The sequence below is a fragment of the Anneissia japonica genome, unplaced genomic scaffold, assembly GCF_011630105.1.
Source record: "Anneissia japonica isolate Jap-2015-1 unplaced genomic scaffold, ASM1163010v1 scaffold288284_len1145801_cov181, whole genome shotgun sequence".
Taxonomy (NCBI): domain Eukaryota; kingdom Metazoa; phylum Echinodermata; class Crinoidea; order Comatulida; family Comatulidae; genus Anneissia; species Anneissia japonica.
The window spans coordinates 958,741-980,811 of NW_022712730.1; the positions used below are offsets into that span (position 1 = coordinate 958,741).

Here is a 22,071-nt window from a genome sequence, read left to right on the forward strand (position 1 = left end):
GACCATATTTAGGCATGTCACATGTTTTTGTCAAATAAACTTTGATAGTCTGGACAGGGCTTTATTTAGAGACAAATTGTTCCTGAATAAAAGTATTTCTTCAAACAAAATTACTCCAATAACAGACTAAGATGACGAAAGCAAAAAACACCCCACCAAGTTAAATAGCGCCCTCAAACCACTACCTCTAAATAGCATTGTTTGATTATAAGTTACTGCCACTTTAGTCACTTCTAAGGCCCTGTCCATACTATCAAATTTTCTTAGACAAAAACATGCAACATGACTAAATATGGTCATGATGACATCACATCATGACCATATATAGGGACATCATGCCTATATATGGGCATAGAACAGTTTTTTGTCAAAGAAAATTTGATCATCTGGACAGAGCTTCAAGGTTAACAACAAAGAACTGATAAACACAAGATAGCGTGCTCTGCAATTTCTGCGTGCAAATTCTGTAATAACGCAGCGTATGGCGTCCTCTTGAAAAAGTGATTACTTTTCAACTTTGACCGCTCTGACCATAGCGTACACGGTGCTACTTTACGCGCAACAATTAGAAGCACTGATTTACAATGCACACTCTCTTTAAAACAAAAAAGGAACAAAAATGTACTTGGTAACAGACTTTGGTGTTACACAAATACCTTCCATGGCAGCAACTAGGGCGCCCTCTCCCAAAAGTGATTACTTTTCTGCCAAATTGACGCTTCTATTTTTGTTGCACGTAAATCGCGAGAATGCGAGAATCTTGTGTTTATAAGACCTTTGGTTAACAACTACAAGAGGTCCTAAAGGAATTGTAAGATTTCGTGGCTTTCAAATTTTTAGGAATTACTGAAACATGCAGCCTTCAAGTTTTATTTGGAGATGTTGATGATTTGCTTCGAAAAGCCAATGCATCATAAACGTCCCTACGGATCAGGTACTGGTCTACTCTATGTGCTTGTTAATATTTTTTTATTTTATGTTAAAACTTCATCATAAAATTGTATGATGTGCTATTCATAATCATATTATTTGCTGGCCTTGTTTTAAAAAAGAAAAAAATGCGAATACATCAAGTTATATTATGGAACACATCTTGCGATCAACATATGTGGTTTCTGTGTCTAGCATTTTAGATTTCATCTTTTAATTTAAAATAACATACTACAACCAATTATACTGTTGATAACGTTATACATTGCCTTTATTATTCATTTAAATATGAGAATCAACTAATGGTAATTTTCTGTAATTCACACTCCATTTTGAATTATTAACAATCATGAGAGAGTTACCGTGTTTTAGTCCACGCTGCTTTCAGTTACAATAGGCAAGTATATATGCAGATTTTAAGAAGCCTATTTTTGATCAATGATGACAAATGTGAAACATAATGCAGATAATCAACATGTGACTTTATATATGCACTATTTATGTACCCAGATGTGTCACATTTAACAAAGTGTGATATGGTATGTAGTGTTTTTCTTAAGGTTTAGTTAGTTATAATATATATTATAATAAATTATTTATTCTTTAAGTTCTGTCTTCTTTCTTTGTGTCGTTCTCCTCTTCTGTAATATCCTCTGCAACCTTTTTAGTAACTGTATCATGTATTTCATTTTCTGTATCTGTGGTGTCTGGATTTTTATGGTTCAAGATGTAACGAATACCATTCACAATGCCGGTGGCATCATCAACGGCAATTTTCTTGCCTGTTAAAAATAAAGGAAAAAAAAAACATAAAAAAATGATATGAAATATTTCACCAAAAAAACAGATGGTTGATCATAAAATTGAAAAGATTGGTAATCGGAGTAGGCAAGGAACGTTAAACACATAAACAAAACAAAAAACAAAAAAACTAGATGATAACGCTGTGATGTAACTGATGTCGCTTTTCATCTTCCTTTACTCCTTCACTTACCACCCCACTTTTTTTATTACGCCTCTTCTAAACCCACTCCCTTGACGCCCTTCCTTTTCCCTCCTCATAAATATTTACTCTATCCACTGAAGCAATGAATATTTTAGGGGATTATTATTTTGCATAAGGCTGCACGCTTTTGTTTAAAATCAAATCACCACCAAGTTATAGGATATACAGTACGGTACAAATATAGGATGTAAAATTCAACATGCGTTCTTCTACTACTCGTTTACATTTCTTCACGCCATAAAATACGAGAAAAATAAACCCCCATAAAATCCCTTCTTTCTGGAGTGATTGACCAACAAATATACACCCAAAAATGATAGCCTTCAATAATAATGGTCAGACAAGCCTCTTTGATTCATGAACAAGCAAGTCCACCTATAGTATACCTAGATGGACAAGCTTGTATAATGAGCAGGCAAGCTGGCCTACCTATTAATGGGCGGGCTAGCCTACCTCATGTTCGTCCAAAGACTCTATTGGCTAACCTCTCCAGAAATCCAGGTTTTCTCTCAACCTCCTCATCTTCATCCACATAACTATCTTCAGACTGAGAATTATTGCCTGTAAAGATATTCGCATTTTTACTCTATCTAAATTTGTGTGGGCGTTTCTACAATAAAGAGGTGAGAGGGTGGGGCTTGTATTCTTGTTTTACAGTTAAAATACATTTATTTTATTTATTTAATTATTTCTTTTTTACAGGAGTAACCTGATCAGTGAAAAGGCATTTGTTATCCTCCAGAACCTCGGAAACATATCATAAAATACAATAAAATAAAAAAAATGAGGAATGACAATAAAGGCAATAGAAATTTTAAATGGAATAAATTTAACAATACTCTAAATGAAAAAAAATAATAGCAAGCTTAATAAGACAGCCCACATTACATTAATTACTTTAAATATGGAAAAAATTTTAGGCATTATTTTTTCCAATGTGAACACAGGTGAAGTCTGATGAGGTAACATATAGCTTTCAATCAATATATCAATCATTCGAAATAACTTCTATGGCGCCAAATTCCATCACATGAAGTAATTTTGGCGCCGAATGATGATGGTATAATTTTCAGAGAGATGAGATAAACAATTTCTTCGATCAGATACTGTACATGTCTGAAACAAGCATAAGGCTCTGTCCACACTATCAAACCCATAGTCATGATGTGCCTCTATTTGGTCATGATGTGATGTCATCATGACCATATTTAGGCATATCACATGTTTTTTTCAAATAAAATGCATGGACATTCTTAAGTCTGATTAACAACTGTATGTTAACAGATAAAAGTATGTATTTTGATTCGCTATAATGTAATTTCCTTATTCCCACCCCTCCCCCCTCCTTTCTTTTTCTTGTGTGATGTTTGTGTGTATTGCTGAATTTGGGGTTGGCTCAACCAGCTTATGCTAAAGTGATTTGGTTCACTTTAGTTGACCATGGTCTCCCCAAGTTTCAATTTTTTTTTTGGTCACTATTTTTTGTACATCATGTTGTTAAAAGACCAAATAAATAATGAAATGAAATAAGTGTACAGTATGGCCAACTTTACAATTCCCAAAACCAATTTTTTTTTCCTAATAGTAATTTAATTTACTGTAGACTGGGTGTTGGAAGCAGAAATGAATAAAAGTTTGCATTCAGAAACACTGGAGTATTTACATGTGGTTGTTTTATGATTAAAGGAATCAAATGAATCATACATTTAACAACCATTCAGACCATTCAGATTCTCTTCAAACAGAGTTAATACTCCATAATTCTCTTCTTGTAAAAACACCATTAATCCCTTCTTGTTAAATTTCATGACAGCAAAAACAGAGTTAGCACTCTTACGAGTAAAATTTGACATAATTAATTGCACGAGAGAAGCAGATAAACAAACTGTCACTTGATACACACTTATATATATTTCGACAGTTTATATCACACCCCTGATAAAGCTGACATCAAATATCTGCGAAACCTTCGGCAATAAATTACATTGAAAGCCTAGAATGTAACTACAGAATTAACATTTACAACTACAACTTTTATTGATATATTTTATCTGTTATTTGTTAATGTTCCTTGCTGTTTTCTCTTTGTCCATTATCCTGATATATTCATTACTTCTTCCATGGAAGTTATCTTTCCACCACTGTTTGTTAGCAAATTTATGGAAAAACTAAAGAATGGATCACCATAAAAATTAGTGGAGCGCTACATGTTGGCTTACGGAATAGGCAATTAAATTTTGGGGTTAGAAGTTTAATGGGATAAAAAGGGGATTGGAACGCCATCCAATTAGACCTTGCATGAATAATGAATAGGGTTGAATTCTGGGGCCCAAAATCTACTTTAAATGATTAAAATTACCTAAATTTTACTCACCATCTTGTGTTTTGCTAATTCCATTTACCGTTCCAACTACATCCTCTTCCTCCTCCGCAAATGACAGCAAAAGTCCCTTCTGTTTATCTGTAAGTTTCCTGAAATAAATGAAAATGCAACATTTTGTTATTAATATATTACAAATACCTATTAAATCCAGACATTAATACAATATTTTACATTTATTTTACTAGGAGGAAGATATAGATTTCTTATTAGGAGATATCATGGCAGCATTTGGAGTTAATAACAATTTTTTTTTTTCTTAAAATTTTAATTTTTACACAGTGGAGCATGTGCCACTTGGCAAAAAATTAAATTTTCATTTCCAGCCGGTAAAACATGGTATAAATCAAATCTCACCTCATCTAAAACCTACAATTACTAGCACATCGATAAACCTGCATTTCTTTCTAATGATATTTCTAAATATATTATTAATATATGCCACTATACAGTAGTTATTAGTTTTAATGGGTAGCATTAGGAATATTCAATTTAATAACGTAATAGCCACTTAAGAAGTGTGGTCGTTTCAACTTCCAAATAAATGAAATTAATTTAGCAAAGAAAAAGAATACGGAAAGCACTTACGATAATGGCATAATTTAAAGGATATTTGCTTAAGTAATGAATTTAACAAACGAATCAAATTTTTAAAAGATGGAATTGCTAATGACCCTGTTATAAGGTGACTTGTCAATCACATTTTTTAAAACATGTGACATGCCTAAATATGGTCATAATGACATCACACCATGACCATATATAGGTGCATCATGACTATATATGGGCATACAACAGTTATTTTCATTTCTGGTGGGCAAAACATGGAGAGGAAACATTCCATCTTGTAACTACTTCCCTTCATTAAAGTTTTGTCCAGATTATCAATTTTTTTTTTTTAAACTACTGTACTGTTGTATGCCCATATACAGTATCATGATGTGATGTCATCATGACCATATTTAGTCATGTCACATGTTTCTGCCAAATAAAATATGATAGTGTGAATAGGACTTTTCTAAATGTTTTTCAAAATTATAATGAGTAATATAAAGTCAAAGATTTAAACAAGAAGACAACAAAACACAGATGACAAAAGAATTAAATTTTTGTAAAATATTATATACACTGTATATTTTTTAAATCGATATTTTTAAACTGTGGCCTTTTTTGACCAGGTTATATCAAGTCTCAATTTTAATTGTTAATTTCAATTTATTCAGTATTTGATTTGGTAACAGAATAGGCAGCTGAATTACATCAAATTTACAATTTAAAAATTCTTACACTAAAACCAATACAATTCAAAACACACTAAATAAACTTTTGATTAAAATTATCAGGTACGAAATAATTACTGTAATAATATTGAAATATAATAAACAAAGTTACAAATGAAGAAACTAGTAAAAAGAAAAACATTAAAATTGGGGGAAAATAAATTTAAAATGTATGCGAGGACAAAAAAAATCCAGAAAAGACAAAAAACATTTAAAAATACTGCACAACAGATTAAGCAAATTGAGAATATTATTTTGCAAATTGATAATAATAGAACATTAAACAGGAATTTTTCTAAATTGATAATTATATAACATTAAACATTACTAACAAGTTAAATATAATTAATTTATTGCACACTGTCTGTGTCATGTGTTAAACATTCTACATTGTATAAAAATAAATAAGGCAATATAAAATAATATTATCCAGCTATCTTACCACCTATCAAAAAATCTTGCATATCCACCTATCTACTTAATAATCCATTTCTCTAAATAATTGATATATCCTTCTTCTTTCCAGTTTTCATTTTTCTACAGGGCTAAGAAGTCATTAATCAATAGAATTAATAAATTTATAATTAATCAATTTTACAATCTCTCTTGCTGCTGCAAAAAGATAACTTCCATGAATACCAATTCTCCTAACCGACAGATCTATCATTCGTATGATTCATTGCGGCAAATGTTTTGACCTTTGGCATCATTATGCGTATCGTGAAAGATCTATGTCTCAGCTAACTAGTCTCCTTGCTAACTATGCCTCTTCCCTGCTATTAAATCCTGGTTTAAAGTAACCAGACTGTTAACAAAATAATGAAAGAATATCTGAATGTGTTTTATAAACACCCTAGTTCTGTGGAAAGGGCAGTGATAGTTGACGCCGAGTTGAGAAAGAAAATAATGTACTCACGTTGGAACTTTGATCTTAATATGCACATAGTGGTCGCCATTGCCGTAGCCGTTCATGCGTTGAATGCCTTTGCCAGGCAGTCGTATACGTGTGTGTGACTGCGTGCCAGCGGGTATCTGTTGACAGACGATGCATGCGTTTTTTTTTAATTTTACTAGAATTTCCGATTAATATGAAATGATTTAGTTTTACAAAAAACTAAACCCACAGACAGCAGCTTGGTGGATCCTGGAATTCAAAATAGAGAGGGGCTGGGAAGAGGGCCTAAGAAGAGGGGCTGGGAAGAGGGTCTAGGAAGAGGGCCTGGGAAAAGGGCCTTGGAAGAGGGCCTGGGAAGAACATTCAGAGATAGAGAGTGTACACCCCCTCAGCCCACCATTGTTTTTATAAATTTAAATATAAATTTCTTTTTTTTCTCCATTTTGTTTTTATAAATTTGAAAAATTTAGGGAGGACCTGGCTGGCTAGGGTCCCCTTTTAAACCGCCAATTAGACAGGGAGCTAAAATCACATGACTATCAATCCAAAATTCTATGCATTTATTTAGTAACTTTCTTGCCTCCTTTGATTTAGTTTTTTTTATTGCAGTTTTATACTTCAATTTTTATAGTCATTAGTTGAATGCCTAAAAACTAGGATAAAAGGCAAGGACTGTGATTATGTTAATTCTGTATCATAACTTGGATTATCAAATGATCTTAGTGATGAATTGGATGTAAATAAACAAGTTTGGTCATTGTGCATCCTAAGTTACAGCTCAAATGTCCGTAGAAATCTGCACGTCCTTCAACGAGTTGTATGTTTTAATGACAACAGTGGATTCCTACTTTTTGTATCTACCAGGCATGGTTTTTAGATTTTTATCAGCCTACTTATTTTAAACATGCCGAATGGAAAACATGAAAGATAGCAAGACATTTGTGATGAATGATTTTATAAAAATGTGAGGTGGGGAGGGGGGAGATGTTTGATTTACCTTTTCAGCACTAATATTCATCAAACATGAAGTCATATAATGTATATCTAGTTTTTGAATTTGTATATTCAAAATCTCAGTGTAAAGGATAACTCATGAAAGTCTGAAGAACACTTATTTCCAGTGGGGTTCTTCCGGTGGTGATTGGTAGTATACCTGTGGACAATCCCCTCCTCTTTCCGAATAGTGTACTGCGTTCTTTAACGTGCCCATGGGTCATAAGGCACATGGGACCAACGGCTTAAAAGTCTCTTCCTCAAGACGGAGCGCTATCATAACTTGCATTCAGCCCTCCAGCTGAAATACAAGAACAGTGATGGGAATAGAACCGGGGACCAAAGAGATCTCCACGGTTAAGTGGCCAGTGGCTACCACCAGTTTAGCCAACTGAGCTAAATTGCTCTCTGTTTATCGTTCTCTTCTTTCAAAAGTTAGTCTCTCATCCATTAACAAGTCCTCTGAGAGCATGGTAACTATTACACCAGTCAAGGTGTTGTAGTGCAGGTACACTTTTTGTAAATAATAGTCTACCTTCATTTGAAGAGTACATTGTCTTTAGTTACTCCTAAAAGATCATAATCCTTACTATAATTACCATCACCCTTATCATCACGCTTGCCATCATTATCATGCTTGTTATCATCATCACGCTTATCATAATCATTACCACTATTTTCAACATCACCCTTATTCTTATCATAATCATAATAATTATCCATAACATTCTTAAAATCATCATTTATACCATCATTCTTAACATCATCATTACTATTTTCCTCCTCCTCTTCATATTACAAAAATGCAACAAGCAATTGATATAATCATCAAACAACTTGACCTACATTTAAATGGATACTATCATATAGTCCTTTGACCCGAAGACTGCCCCCTAGAGCTGCTTGTGTGTATGTTACTGAGACGTCTGAATGCACATCGGCACCATCTCTCCTAAATGTATTGCTACGAGCAACACGAAACGTAATAAAGATTTCACGACTTCCTACGGGTAACCGGACTGTCTGTCCATTCTCAACACCTGAAAATAAAAAAAAGTTAATTTAATCTAATGGAATCTATTTGTAAATTATAGCTGTTTATTAGCTGTGGATTAAAGCTTTGTCAACATTAGAAATTTTATGTGACTGAAAAATGTGATTTATATATAGGCATGATGTCATAATACACCCAAATATGGGCATATCACATTTATTTGTCACATAAAATTTGATATTATGGAGATTTTTGGACAAAAATCGAAGTTTACAGTCACTACAGGAGCAAAAATTGTGAAAGTTTAACACAATGGAGTTTGTGGGTACACTTCCCCGCCTGTACTTCTATCGCCTCAGCCACCTTGCCCATTCTGAATTCTATCAAGCACCCTGTCACCATTTGAATGCTAAAGAGTAAAGATCTTATAAACACAAGATAGCGTTCTCCGCGATTTCTGCGTGCAAATTCTGTAATAACGAAATATACGGCGCCCTCTTGCAAAAGTGAAAATTTTTGAACTGAAGCGTCCGATTTACATTGTGCCCTCTCTTTAGAATAATTAACGTACTTGGTAACAAACTTTGGCGTAACACGAACACCCTATCTCAGATCCACGGCAACGACTAGGACGCCCTCTTCCAAAAGTGATTACTTTTCTGTGCCAAATCAACGCTTCTATTTGTTCCACGTAAATCGCGGAGAACGCCATCTTGTGTTTATAAGATCTTTGCTAAAGAGGTGCAGCAGGCCTCTGACAGTGCCCTTAGTTAGCTACTAAATGATGCAATGTAGTTGGAGTTATATAACGCTTTACACCGGAACGGTCTCAGGCACTTACAGTAACTTGCTTCTCCCCTAAGGTTTTCTTTGTGTCTGAGCTACACGGTAAACGGATACCAGCTACTCTTGCCTGTCCACAGCAGGGGCTGAATGAACCACTACACCAGTGTAACCTCGTGATCGTCTCGAAAGATGTACTGGGTGCTTTAAAGTGCACATGAGCCAAATTATGGTCAATGGGCCTACGGTTTATATTCGTTATCCGAGAAGCGTGTTGTTCGAACTAGCGCCGATATTATAGATGTACGTTGCGGTGCTCCTGCCTTAGCCGCTCGGTTATCCAACTCGCCAAGTTGGGACCAATGTTATGATAATACTTTTTTCTGTTTGCCTGAGATATCATGAACTGAGCAAATTTTGGAAATATGCAACCAATTTAAAACGAAAGGCCATAAACAAAGCAGTACATTGCACTGCATTAAACATATGTGTTACGAATAAAAAAAACTAACTATTTGATTTGCACTTTTGGGGTTGGGAGTTGTAGAAAAAGGCTGGAAATAATCTGGTCATAATTTTGACGAACCTGCTGGAACGGGAACAACTACTTTCTTCTTTTGCATCGTCTGCCCCGAGCCTTTACACAAGATACATGGGACATTAATGATTGTGCCTTGACCTCGACACTGCCGACATGTTGATCTCATCATGAAGGGACCAGTGTTAATTGTTTCCTGGATATGAGAAGGAAAATTCATTTAATATGCAATTACTCATCACAAATAAACCCTATGTACCCCATTTAATCTTCAAAAATCATAAATAATGCTAGAATATGATTTAGTTGGAAGGAGAGCACTGTGGTTGTGGCTCTCAATTTTTGAGTCTGGGTTTCAAATCAAATGCAGTCTATCTCACGTTTATATATTTAATATTTATCTTTATTTATATTTAACTCTCCATAACCAAAGGTATGTGGGTAGCAAGTAGGACATTGTGGCTTTGAATGTACTGGTCTGCACTATGCCTAGGGATACCGATTCATATTGTAAAGGAAAATGGACGTACCATGCCTGTGCCTTGACATCTGTGGCACCGTGTTGTCTTTGTACCCGGTTCCGCCCTTGCTCCATTACACCGCTCGCATACATCATCAATTTTAATCTCAATCTCTTTGTTGACACCGCGGGCTGACTCGCTAAATGTTAGATCCATCATATACTAAGGTAGTCAAAACAAAAATGTGAGGTGAATACAAATAAACTGTAATTGATCATTTTATGATTTTTTTCCCTTGATGTTTCTTTCTGTTTTCAATTTGTTGTTTTGTATTTTTTGTATTTGCATTCTTGTTTAATAACCCTCCTTTTATTGGCGAATTTATTTTGCTGTTGGTTGTGGTTTTAAAGAAATAAATAAAAAATAAATAAATAAATAAATTGCTCCATATGCTACATCTCCTAATATTTCAAGTATTTGCTGGGGTAAATGGAGATCATACATTATAAATAGTACTAAATCATTACATCATGCATCTAGACAACTGGACTATACAACTTATTAAAATGGACAAGGCATGGGTTGTTGTTATAGTAGAGTCTTTAATAGCCTAGGGTTTAACATGCAATAAGGGCTACAGATATATTTAATTGATTTTGTTTCCGTGCCCAGTTTAGGATCCATTTTTGTGAAGATGTATATGTTTTATTATTATAATTAATATCATCTTTTTTTAATGATTCTTTTACTTTAGCTACTGGCAATTCCTCAGCCATATGCTAAAGTAATAAATCAAATATTCTTACATCCAGAGGCTTATCTAGGGGTGCGCACAACCCTACCCATAAAAAAAGCTCATTCTCCCCTCCACCCCCATTTAAAAAATTGAAGCAAAAAAATCCTGCCAAAGTAGATAAAATTACCTCATTTTGCCGCATACTCCCATTACTTAATTATCAAACCCCCAGCCCCACCTTTGTGTCCCCCTCATCCCCCACATTTCAAGACTCTAAGAAACACTATTGCTTACCTCCCTCGTATTATCTATGCCCCCAAACCCTGCTCCCTCAAAGATGTTACTAAAGCCACCTTTCCCACCGAAGACGGTACGGAATAATTCTTCTGGATCAATGTTTGTACCGTGCATTCCCTGGAAACCGCCACCACCTCCAAATCCTGTTGTTCCCATTGTGTCATACTCCTGCCTTTTTGTTTTATCACCCAAAACCTGAAAATAAAAAAAAAAGTGTGATCCAATAAAAGTTAAATTAATGGACTTACTGGGTTGTATATTACATTATAAGAAAGGGTAGGTTACTAAATATTCAATAGCTTAGGAAGTGATAGATACAGTACATATTAAAGTATTATAAATATTATTATTATAATAATAATATGCTGTTTAGATTGACATCTAAACAGCATATTCTCCAATCTGAATTTGAACCTGCATTTCTTTACTTGGTAAACAAGGTAATAAAATTTCACAAAAACATACATACATTTTGATTAAAGGATACATATAATAGTCTTAATTGCACAATGGAACAGACCTTGATTACAAGGAATACCAAGAAAAGTTACCTTATTTCCACTTGGGACCTGTAACACAATGAACCACACAATTGTGCAAAGTAAAAACAACAAAAAAAAACCCTACCCTAGGAAACTTCCAGAAAATTGTTAAATGGGTAAATGCGTGTTACTATTTACACTTGTCATACCTCATATGCCTCCGCGGCCTCTGCGAACTTTGTGGCGGCGGTCTGGTCTCCTTTATTTTTATCAGGATGATACTTTTTGGCAAGCTGAAACAAAATTGAATTCAACAGATTAGAATTTAAAGAGCTCTTTAGATATTTTGAATCTGATTGGTCATTTAATGACATCAATTACTTTTATCTAATGGTAGAGGTCAGATATAACAATTTAATTTCTATAATGGGTTAATCATGTGACCTTGTTTCAATCTTAATTAATTAAAGTTGAATATTTTTTCGCATCCAAAAGCAAGTACACTCGTCACTTACAGGATGTTTTCAAAACCAAATCTCTTATTTAAGCCTAGGGTATGGAGGTTGTTTTTAGTCGTGAGAAAAAGTCCTGCTGTGACAGGAATTGAACCCAGGACCCTGGGATTAGGAGGCAAGCAACTTCACCTCTAAGCTTTTCAATTCAACTATCGTCTATTGTTATATTTTGGCCTTCATTTAACAACAAAACGCAATCTAAAGCTCTGTCCAGATTGTACGCCCATATATAGTCATGATGTGCCTACATATGGTCATCATGTGATGTCATCATGACCACATTTAGGCATGTTACATGTTTTTATAAAATTAAATTTGATAGCCTGGACAAGACTTAAAACTATGATGATACGTACCTCATAATACGCTTTTTTTATTTCTTTTGTAGAAGCATTTCTTGGAACTCCAAGGATCTTGTAAAAATCTTTAGATTCTAAATGTCTTGAAGTGTGAAAACTCCTCTGTCCCCATATATCCAAACAGAACGAACTGATTGGTGCTAAAATGAAATAAATTTTGTTTGAATATAGTAAAAAGATAAGATGGTACAATTACAGCAACTTCTAGCATGGACAATTTGTTGTAATTATTTATTTATTTTAAATTTAAAGCAAACTCACTAAGTTTTGTATCATATAAAAAGTGTTTATATTTGCAATCCAACAACATTTTTTTACTTGTCATTGATATTTATATGAGAAAACGAAGTTTGCATAACCATGCAAAAATAAAAAAACCAATTTAGAAAATTATGATACTGGTAATAATTATCATACTGTTATGATGATCATAATAAACAATATAATAATAAAACATATAATCAACATTGTAATAATCACAATTATCAACTTACCAATCGTAATAATCATTAAAATTTGAATTCACTAATAATCATAGAAATCATAAAACACAATTGAATAATAATATTGCTAGTAATATTAATAATAATCATAACACAGAAATTATATATAGATCATTATAATCATCTTAATAAACATATAAATCAAATAATAATCATAATCTACCTTAAAATAATATCAGTAAATATAGACAAAAATATCATAGAAACCATGTAATCATCATAACATTGTAATTAATCAATAATTCTAATTAATCACAAGAACAATAATAATCATAATAATATTAATATTCATAATCACAATAATAATAAACATAACAATAATCATATTAACAATCATATATATTAATTATACTAATTAAAATTTCCTTGAACTTATCTTGAATCAAGATTTCTTATTACTCAGCCAAGCCAGGGATGTACGTTGAAACGATGATCCGCATTGCCGGGGAGGTAGCCGGGACTTTCACATGCATGTTTTGGAAATTACATCACCGGATAAGTCCCCGCTAGGCCCGGGTCCAGGGGGCCAGGACTACAAATTGACAAGTGCATAATAAAGGGCCAACTTCCGCACAGATTTCTTTTTACTGTAAAGCTTAGTTAGGCCTAGTTAGAACTTTACTAGGCCTATATTAAGCCCCAAGCCAAGAAATATATCAAGGACACGCCTACCTAGGCCTAGTAGGAATACTGCAGGATAGCTACTAGATAGGCCTAGGGTTATCCAGGCTCTATTGGCCTAGCGTAGTTAGGCCCAACTACTGTAGGCCTAAACTAATAAAGGCAGCAAGGTAATGCTAAAACTTAAAGAAGGCCCAGGTTCAGTTGCATTTTTTGCACACTTACTCAGTACTACAATTCTTTGATTTATTGCAACATTGTGAACACGATTTATTAAAATTCTATTAGCATAAACAGGAGATGTTTTTAAATAACGTTTGCAGAAAATCTGAGAGAATTCATCGGCTGAAAGTATACATTTTGATTGAGAAAGTTGCTGCAAACTACGCAACGAAAACCGCGTGGCTGCCATTTTCAGAGGTCAACCCTGCTTCTTAAACAGCGCCCCTTGTCGTCGAACTTTGACATAGCAAACAACTTGGGCATTGGAGTGTTCTGTAACAGGTATCAGGTATAGGAGGTTTTTAATTTAATAATTTATTAGCAATATCCGACATTATATAGTTTGTAAATGTATAGACTAATCCAAGCTATATATAGCATCAATATGTACGTTTTACGAGAACTTTCAAGTTAAAGGAGTTATTTTTTTATTTGAAAAAGCTAGGCCTAGCCTAGCTAGCGAATGACGATGCTTTGCTTCTCAAAATCGTCATCAACTAACAACAACGACTGTGTGCCCAGTTTGTGTAAGCTGGCGTTAGTGAGCATGGGGCTGGGCCTGGCTGTACTACAATGTTTGCCTGAACGAACGGCTCGATCTGTTGCTTTAAAGGGTGTTACTGTATCGTACTTAGCATGACAGCATACGATGTAATGTACCGTGCCGTGACCTACCCCCATAAATACATAATTCTTGTTTTTATTGCATATGCCTAGTAGGCTAAGCCTAAAAAAGTAGGGCCCTAGTATAGGCCTAAATTAAAACCAAATGGTTGAAATGTAGGCCCTAGGCCCTATGACTAAAACAAGTGAATTTGAAATTAATCTTCAATTAAAATATAATAGTGTTTATATTGTGTTATTGTAGCAACAAACACGTCATGTGACAGTTTGTGTGTGTTACTGAAAGATGTAGGTTTATATTCTAATGAGTCGGCCCGTCAAAACCTCCAAAACAATCATGGTAAGTTCACTCCATTTGTTTCATTATTTTAACACTATTAGGCGAGAATTGTTTTTACTGTCTGCCAATAATGATGATCGTATGTAAAAATAAAATTTTATTTTTGGCCACTTACTAGTGGAAATGGAAGTTTTTCTATATTTTTTATTACGCCCGCCACTGCCTTAAAATCTCCAAATGAGATACTGTATGTATATTTCTTCATAATTATATAAATTAAAAGCATGTAACCATCATATTACTACACTGTTTACATTCACCAGTAAAATTTTATTTTTATTTTCTCCTCTGGGTGTTTTCGCAAAGCTATTTGCAAAATAAAAGGAAAAAAAATATTTTAATTTTTTTCCACCCTCCTGTGACAAACTATAAAAATATAGGTTCAAATATATCTTGCCTTACATAGATGTGTTTCTTATCTACATATTTAATAGTATGGTTGATAAAATTCTAATCTGATCTCTTGTGTTTATATTTGCATATGTATTTTGGTTTATAGAAACAAAATTTAGAGGAAGCAGTAGCTAGGGCAGAGGTATGTCTACTACATTTAAATTAATATTTTTTACTGTTGCGTTATATTTTATGACTATATTGTTTTTTTCAAGAAAGAAAAAATGTTTCTTATGTTTTTCTTCTTCCCCATAATATATTTTGATGTTTTGATACACTTTAGCAAGTTTGTAGATTATGTAAGGGTTTTAAACTCACAGACTTCAAATTATTGTATAGAGTAATTTCAGTTTGTAGTGAAATAAATAAATGAAATTTTTTTTTAAATATAAATAAAAATTTTTTTTTTAACTTGTAGGAAATTATTAATCATGTCCGAAGCAGGCCATCTGCACAGAGGTATACAACCCCATCATCAGCGAAATGGTAATATTACTGCTCATCTATCACATCAAATAAAACAAAATTAATTAGAATATATAAACATACAAAGCCATAGCATTGGGCTAAAAAACTTCTCAGTTACTATCCATAATATAAAATAAATATATAATTTTACAAATACAATGTTTTCTATGTTGATAAAATTCATAGGTTTTTCACATTTTCCACTTGGAGTGGAGTTGAGTAGCTTAGTGGTTAAGATGCTTGCTTTCTAATCCCAGGGTCCTTGGTTCAATGCCTGTCACAGCAGGACTTTTTCTCACAACCAAACACAAACTCCACTCCTAGGCCTTAATAAGAGACTTGGATTATGAAGCATCGATCCATCCTGTAAGGTGTACTTAAAATAAAATTTTAATTGAAATTAGAAAAATATTCTTTTGGATTAAAACAATATGATGATGACAACTGACAGTAAGTTTACTGGTTTTACCCAAAAGAATATTTTCTTAGCTAATTTCTACTCTTTCATGTTTTTACAAAGGAATTATTGCTAAACAATTGAAATTTTAAATGAGAGTTATTGATTATGAACAATGGCCACAATTCTGTTTTTTTTTTCCAATCTAAATCATTGTTCATTCTTGTTTCCCACAATTTAGGAAATCATTACCCCAGAAACTATATGATATGTATATAGAAGAAATCCAGAAAGACCCTGAAAATAAGGTAAGTATGCAGATGAGTTTTTAAATACCTTCTGTTCATTTTCTATTAGAAAACCCATCAGAAAATGGAATTGTCCAAGCACATAAAACTATTTTATTAGCTGTATTGGTAATTGGTTAATTTAATGGTGTATTAGTCCTTGGTTGGAGATGTGCATTTGATTTTGTTTTTTTATCAGGGAAGGTGCACAAGTCATAGGGCCACTGTTTTTGTATTTTACTTAAGCAGTTTGTGTTTAGCATGACATGCTATATATAAATAGATAATGTTTTTCCCAAATATCAACACATTTTTGTTTTGTTCACCTTGTGCATTTATGATTTAATTTTTTTTCTTCAATATTTTAGAAAGTCAGATATGGATGTCATTTACTAGATAAGTTGGCTAACCGGGAGAAGTTGCAATGGCAGTGTTTGATAGTGAATTTATATCCAGGTAACCAGGGTTACAGTTTGATGTTACCTGGCAACAATATAGCAGGTAAATGTGATTATTTTTTATTTAAGTTATTATACTGTCTATATTTAATGTAATATATTTAGTGTTATTTTAATTTTTTTAAATGATATACATCCAATTCATGTTTTTCAAATAATAATTTATTCAAATTAAAATTAATGTAATCATAAGCGATTAGTATTGCTGAGTATTATACACTAGTGTAAATTATTATATGAAGGTTATAACCTAAGTGCACTAATGAAAATCATTGCATGGTTTGGGATAGATATCATTTACAATGTTGACATTATGATGTTGACTTATTATTAGTTTTCTCTATTGATTTATTAATTGATGTATTATTAATAATGGTAAATATTAAATTCTATATTTCAGAATCAGAAACTATAAAGCTTCCATATGCAGTAAGTTGCTGTATTATTGTTAGTTATTATTGGCATATGTGTGTTCTTTTACTGGTATTCATGGGCCCTTTTTAGAAAATATAATATAACATCGTACAATAAATCACCACAAGAAAACAATAAAAAAGTAGACATGAAATATATGAATGAATACAAAAAAATGAATAAATGACAAATTAAAAAAAAAAATACGTAAAATTAGATAATGTTATTAAAAATATAATCTATCCTTTATTTACACACATGAAAAAGGCTTTAACAATGAAAGATTAAATTATATCAAAATGAAGTTCTTCATTTAATCCGTCGGCCAAGGTTAATAACACTAAAGTACTTTTAATCATTGATTTGGTATTGCTATGAAAAAAAATTATTATTATTATTATTATTGCTAAACAAAATGTGACTTTATTTTATTATTCTGCTACAGCCTAACTAATGCTATCTATATTATTATTATTATTATAAATTAAATAATAACTGCATTGAAAATAATTGGTTTTTTTAAATTTACCTTTTAATCTTCTAGGAATCAGAATTTTTAGATTTTATAGACAATGAAGAGGTATGTAAAAATAAAAGTGCTTTTATTTTCTTGTTTCTAAAACGAAAATCTGATGCAATCAACCCAAATTTCAACTACCGAGATACTAAATATATTTATTTGTCAACATGTACAACTTTGTACATTTGATGTTTGGTTTTACGATGCTTACTCAAAACAAAACAATAATGAATATTAATAAAATAAGAAGTGAGTAATCTATTATTTGGTTTTTTTTTTAACAGCTTCCCCCAATTTTAGTTGATTTAATAGAGCAGACACACCCTTTTTTGTTCTACAATGGCTGTGTAATAACAGAAGTTAAAGATTACAGACAGTCCCCGAATGGTCAGTCGTACGCCAGCCGCCATGTTTTACTTAGGCCAACACAACAGGTCAGTGAACTTTATTTTACTAAGACTCAAAAAATATTTTATCAGATGTTTTCTGATAGTGTATAATAGCTCCACACAAATCTGATCAAACAATTTCCCCAGCAAGCAAAGCTCCAGACACAACAGTATTGTAATTATTTTTCTTTTTTTAAATTTTATTAGTCTGTGGTTGCAGATGTTAATGCAATAACTAGTGATGGTCATCTGTGGACAATGGTTAGTGACATATTTATGTATTTACTAATTATATAATGTAAAGAAATATTAAATAACAATATTGTATTATATTAATAATATAATTTGAAATAGATATATTATGATTTAAATGTGTTCTGTTAATATTGTTGTTAGATGTATGCTGTTTTATTATTTAGATAAATCTGGGAGCTTGATACACAAACTAAATAAAGAAATAATTATTTATTAAATACCTACATAATGTGTATTTATATAGGTCTACTATATTAAGCTTGTAGCGTATTTAATACTAATACTGAATTACACTGTATGTATTATGAATAAATCCATTGTGATTACTGTTTGAAATCTTAGATATTTTCATACATATTTTCTGTTTTATTATTACTATAAAATTAATAAAAAATTTATTTTCATATAACATTTTGAAAGAAAATAAAAATATTATGTTCCTAAGCTAGAATTACACTGACAATAAACATAAAATATTCATAAATTTGTATAAAAATTGTTTTTTCAACAGGATGATAAAATTCAACTGGAGTCGCAATTGATTCTTGCTACTCAGAGTCCCTTGTGCCTGGATCCCTCCTTATCCGTATCTTGTGTTGCTAATAAATTACACAATGAAAAGCACCGGTTCAACACAAAGTCTATACGAAGGTAAGAAATTTATAATTAAGATTAATTTCTCTAATCTTTAACATTTTAATATCTACTACAATACTCTTTCAATATTTTGATATGTATCTTAGATTCATTTGTATAATACCCCACATTGTATAAGCACATCCCCTAACTTATTAAACAATTTATGTGAAAAACGCTCAACCTTGGTGGAAACATATCCCTAACTTCAGTAGTTTAAAATGGAAATTCTACAACTTTTGCTGATAACTATGAAAGTACAATAAATAAACCAGTTATGAAATATATTGTATTGAAATTTAGCATCAAAGGCCTAGCCTGTATTACCTAAGCTGTATTTTCTGTGGTGCTCAGGCTAGACCAGTCCAGCATTTTAACTGCAGACCCACTATTATAAAATATAAAATGTATCATTTTTATAATTTGTTTCTCTTTTACCTATGCTCTTTTGTTATTGAAGAATAATCTAATGAAAATCCCTTATCTGTTTTCACCCCTTCTTTTTACTTATTGAATAGGTGTTTAAAAAGATATTCCCAAGTAGCTAAGAATAGGAAGGCTATTCAAAGAAGAATGCCTGCTCCCCCTGAATTACGTCTTCATGATTTTTTGTCAAAGAGGAAGAACAGAAATGCAGTATTAGCTGTCGATCTTAAGATTGGAAAACCAGTAAGTTAAGGTGTCTTTTTCTTTCTTAAAGTATCTGATATATAAATTGAACAATAATTTAGTCTATGTGCCACATGTATTTATATTGTTTTTTTTTTAAACCTAGGGTGTCGATTTATGGCAACAACGACCTTTAGATATCCAGAAGGTAGACTCATTAAATGTAAGTATTTGGACTCTTTTACCCTTTTGTGTTAGTTTTGTTTAATCTTTATTTTTTTAAATAAAATTATGTTGTGTGTGTTTTTCTCTTTCATGTTTGATGTTTGAGGCTGCCAAATTATTATTATTATTATTATTATTATTATTATTATTATTATTATTATTATTATTATTATTATTATGTTACTAAAACCTACCTTAAGGGGAACTTAGACAATGGAGGCATTAGAGAACAATTAAAAAACGACATTAAGGGGAAAATAACACAAAAGATATTCCCCTTAAGTCTAAGTCTTAGCTATTATTATTATTATTATTATAATTATTATTATTGTTATTATTGTTGTTATTGTTATTATTATTGTTACTGTTGTTGTTGTTGTTATTGTTATTATTATTGTTACTGTTGTTGTTGTTGTTGTTATTATTATTATTATTCCTGAATCTAATATTATGATACGCTTTTTGCATCATACTTTACATACTTTAAAAAAATGCTGTCTGCCTTATCATTGTAGGCTTTCACTTTGAGTTTGATATAATTCTTCTGTTACATTTTGTTGATAAAATGCTCACTAATATATTTTAAATGCTATTTGTATTTATATACTATTAATGTTTCCCTGTACTTACTTGCTTCTGATTTTGGGAGTTAGATATAATTTCTTATAATCTGGTGGTGTTGTTTATCAAGATTGTTGTTGTTCTTGTTGTTTTATATAATTATTCTAGTTATTTGTATTATTACTGTTTCTATAGATTCTTGAACTTGCCAGTTGTCCAGATAAACCAAAGATGACTAATGATAATACACCTGTAAGATTGGATTTTAAATAAAATAATATAAAATCATCTCTGTCATCATTGTCATCATCATTAATAATATTTTCATCATCATCATCATTATAATTATGATCATCATCATCATCATCATCACCATACTTATTTTTTATCATCATCTTTATCATAGATACTATTATCAGGTCAATCATCGTCATCATATTATCATCATCAGCATCTTCACTATCACCACCATCATCATTATCATAATCGTCAACATCATCATCATCAAGAGTGCCACTACTATCATTGTCTTATATGGTATTAAAACTTTTGTTTCAGATTACGATTGAAGAAATTATTTTAGAGACCGAGCGAAGCAATGGTAAAATTCACCATGCAAAACTCACAATCCAACAACGACAGTCAGACTCCTGTTATCTCGGAGAACTATACTCTGACAAAGATCACAACTCTCAAGAAGGTCGTAGGTTAGGAGCAACAACTAAGTATGTTTATTTTGTAAATTATTTGTATTGCTTGAATTCGCGGGTTCTCCCGATTTTTTAGGCCGTCTCCCGCCCTCCCGATTTTTATTAATATCTCCCGATCTTTAAAAATATCCCGAAAATTTCACGAAAAATGTGATTTCCACGATGTCATAGAGCAATGAAACAAAAATTCTTATCTTAAGCCAATATACTATGGCGCTCGCTCAGCCATAAAATGTCATAAACAAGGCCAGGGAGTTGTTATTTAAGTTGTTTATCAAAATAACAACTCCAGGGCAAGGCAGGCGTGGTAGAACCGCCTTCCTTGTTTATCCTCCATGTTACGATCTTTTGCATCCAGCGCCGACCTCATTCAATAAGATGGCTGTCAGTTGAGTAAATAAATTTCAACAAATCAACGAAATCAGAAATCACATGGATGGGGCCCAAGTTTTCTCCGCAAAGATTTGGAACAGAATCGGTGCATAAAAAATACTTTTTCTTTCAAGTAAGCTTCAGTTCTCTAATAACAATACTAACAAAATTATAGTTAATCGGTTTTGGTACTAAGCAGTCTTCCGAAAAATGAAGTTTATTTTAATATCGATCCCGAAATACATGTAGGGCTTAGGCCTAGGCTGTATCTGCAGGGTATGTACTGCTGTATGGTGTTGTGTTGTGTGGGCGTCTGTGTGTAGTGGTGGTCGTGACTCTGCGGCCTTAGGGCTAGTTACGCACGTATAGATGGAGCCTAGCGAGGCAGGATTTAATGTCGAGGCAGGATTTAATGTTT

The 22,071-nt window shown here is 32.4% G+C and overlaps 2 protein-coding genes across 5 annotated transcripts in view; one reads left to right on the forward strand and one right to left on the reverse strand.

Annotated features, from left to right (window-relative positions):
• Nucleotides 1-1,174: 1,174 nt before the first annotated feature.
• LOC117108148 (dnaJ homolog subfamily A member 3, mitochondrial-like) lies at nt 1,175-14,212 on the reverse strand. Of its 2 annotated transcripts, XM_033250104.1 has the most exons (11): nt 13,999-14,212; nt 12,647-12,789; nt 11,985-12,068; nt 11,291-11,488; nt 10,330-10,482; nt 9,848-9,995; nt 8,331-8,524; nt 6,513-6,628; nt 4,311-4,408; nt 2,390-2,497; nt 1,576-1,712 (listed from the first exon to the last, which is right to left on the reverse strand). In XM_033250104.1, the coding sequence occupies exons 1-10, from the start codon at nt 14,183-14,185 to the stop codon at nt 2,391-2,393; spliced, it is 1,428 nt and encodes a 475-aa protein (XP_033105995.1). In that variant the 5' UTR covers nt 14,186-14,212; the 3' UTR covers nt 1,576-1,712; nt 2,390. The 2 variants fall into 2 exon arrangements, with proteins under 2 accessions (XP_033105994.1, XP_033105995.1); XM_033250103.1 differs by lacking the exon at nt 2,390-2,497 and having other exon boundaries at nt 1,175-1,712.
• A 7-nt stretch (nt 14,213-14,219) lies between these two features.
• The window catches only part of LOC117108147 (transcription factor SPT20 homolog), a 19,645-nt gene continuing 11,793 nt past the window's right edge, over nt 14,220-22,071 (forward strand). For 2 of the 3 annotated variants that reach the window (XM_033250100.1, XM_033250102.1), the window contains exons 1-15: nt 14,220-14,284; nt 14,864-14,959; nt 15,459-15,494; nt 15,771-15,838; nt 16,459-16,525; nt 16,873-17,005; nt 17,363-17,391; nt 17,921-17,956; nt 18,181-18,330; nt 18,493-18,546; nt 19,052-19,191; nt 19,695-19,845; nt 19,952-20,008; nt 20,767-20,823; nt 21,130-21,296. In XM_033250100.1, coding sequence (XP_033105991.1) covers nt 14,924-14,959; nt 15,459-15,494; nt 15,771-15,838; nt 16,459-16,525; nt 16,873-17,005; nt 17,363-17,391; nt 17,921-17,956; nt 18,181-18,330; nt 18,493-18,546; nt 19,052-19,191; nt 19,695-19,845; nt 19,952-20,008; nt 20,767-20,823; nt 21,130-21,296 — 1,181 coding nt within the window. In that variant the 5' untranslated portion in view covers nt 14,220-14,284; nt 14,864-14,923. The remainder of the gene's footprint in view (nt 14,285-14,863; nt 14,960-15,458; nt 15,495-15,770; nt 15,839-16,458; nt 16,526-16,872; nt 17,006-17,362; nt 17,392-17,920; nt 17,957-18,180; nt 18,331-18,492; nt 18,547-19,051; nt 19,192-19,694; nt 19,846-19,951; nt 20,009-20,766; nt 20,824-21,129; nt 21,297-22,071) is intronic. The other variant, XM_033250101.1, reaches the window with a different exon arrangement.

Bases quoted from the DNA above. Each gene is read 5' to 3' on its own strand.
- LOC117108148 (XM_033250103.1), bottom strand. From the start codon at position 14,185: ATGGCAGCCACGCGGTTTTCGTTGCGTAGTTTGCAGCAACTTTCTCAA. The intron at 11,489-11,984 runs GTATGACAAGTG...TTTTATTTTCAG, and splicing joins AGGCCGCGGAGGCATATGAG to GTTTTGGGTGATAAAACAAA. The intron at 8,525-9,847 runs GTTCGTCAAAAT...TTTTATTTTCAG, and splicing joins AGTTGTTCCCGTTCCAGCAG to GTGTTGAGAATGGACAGACA.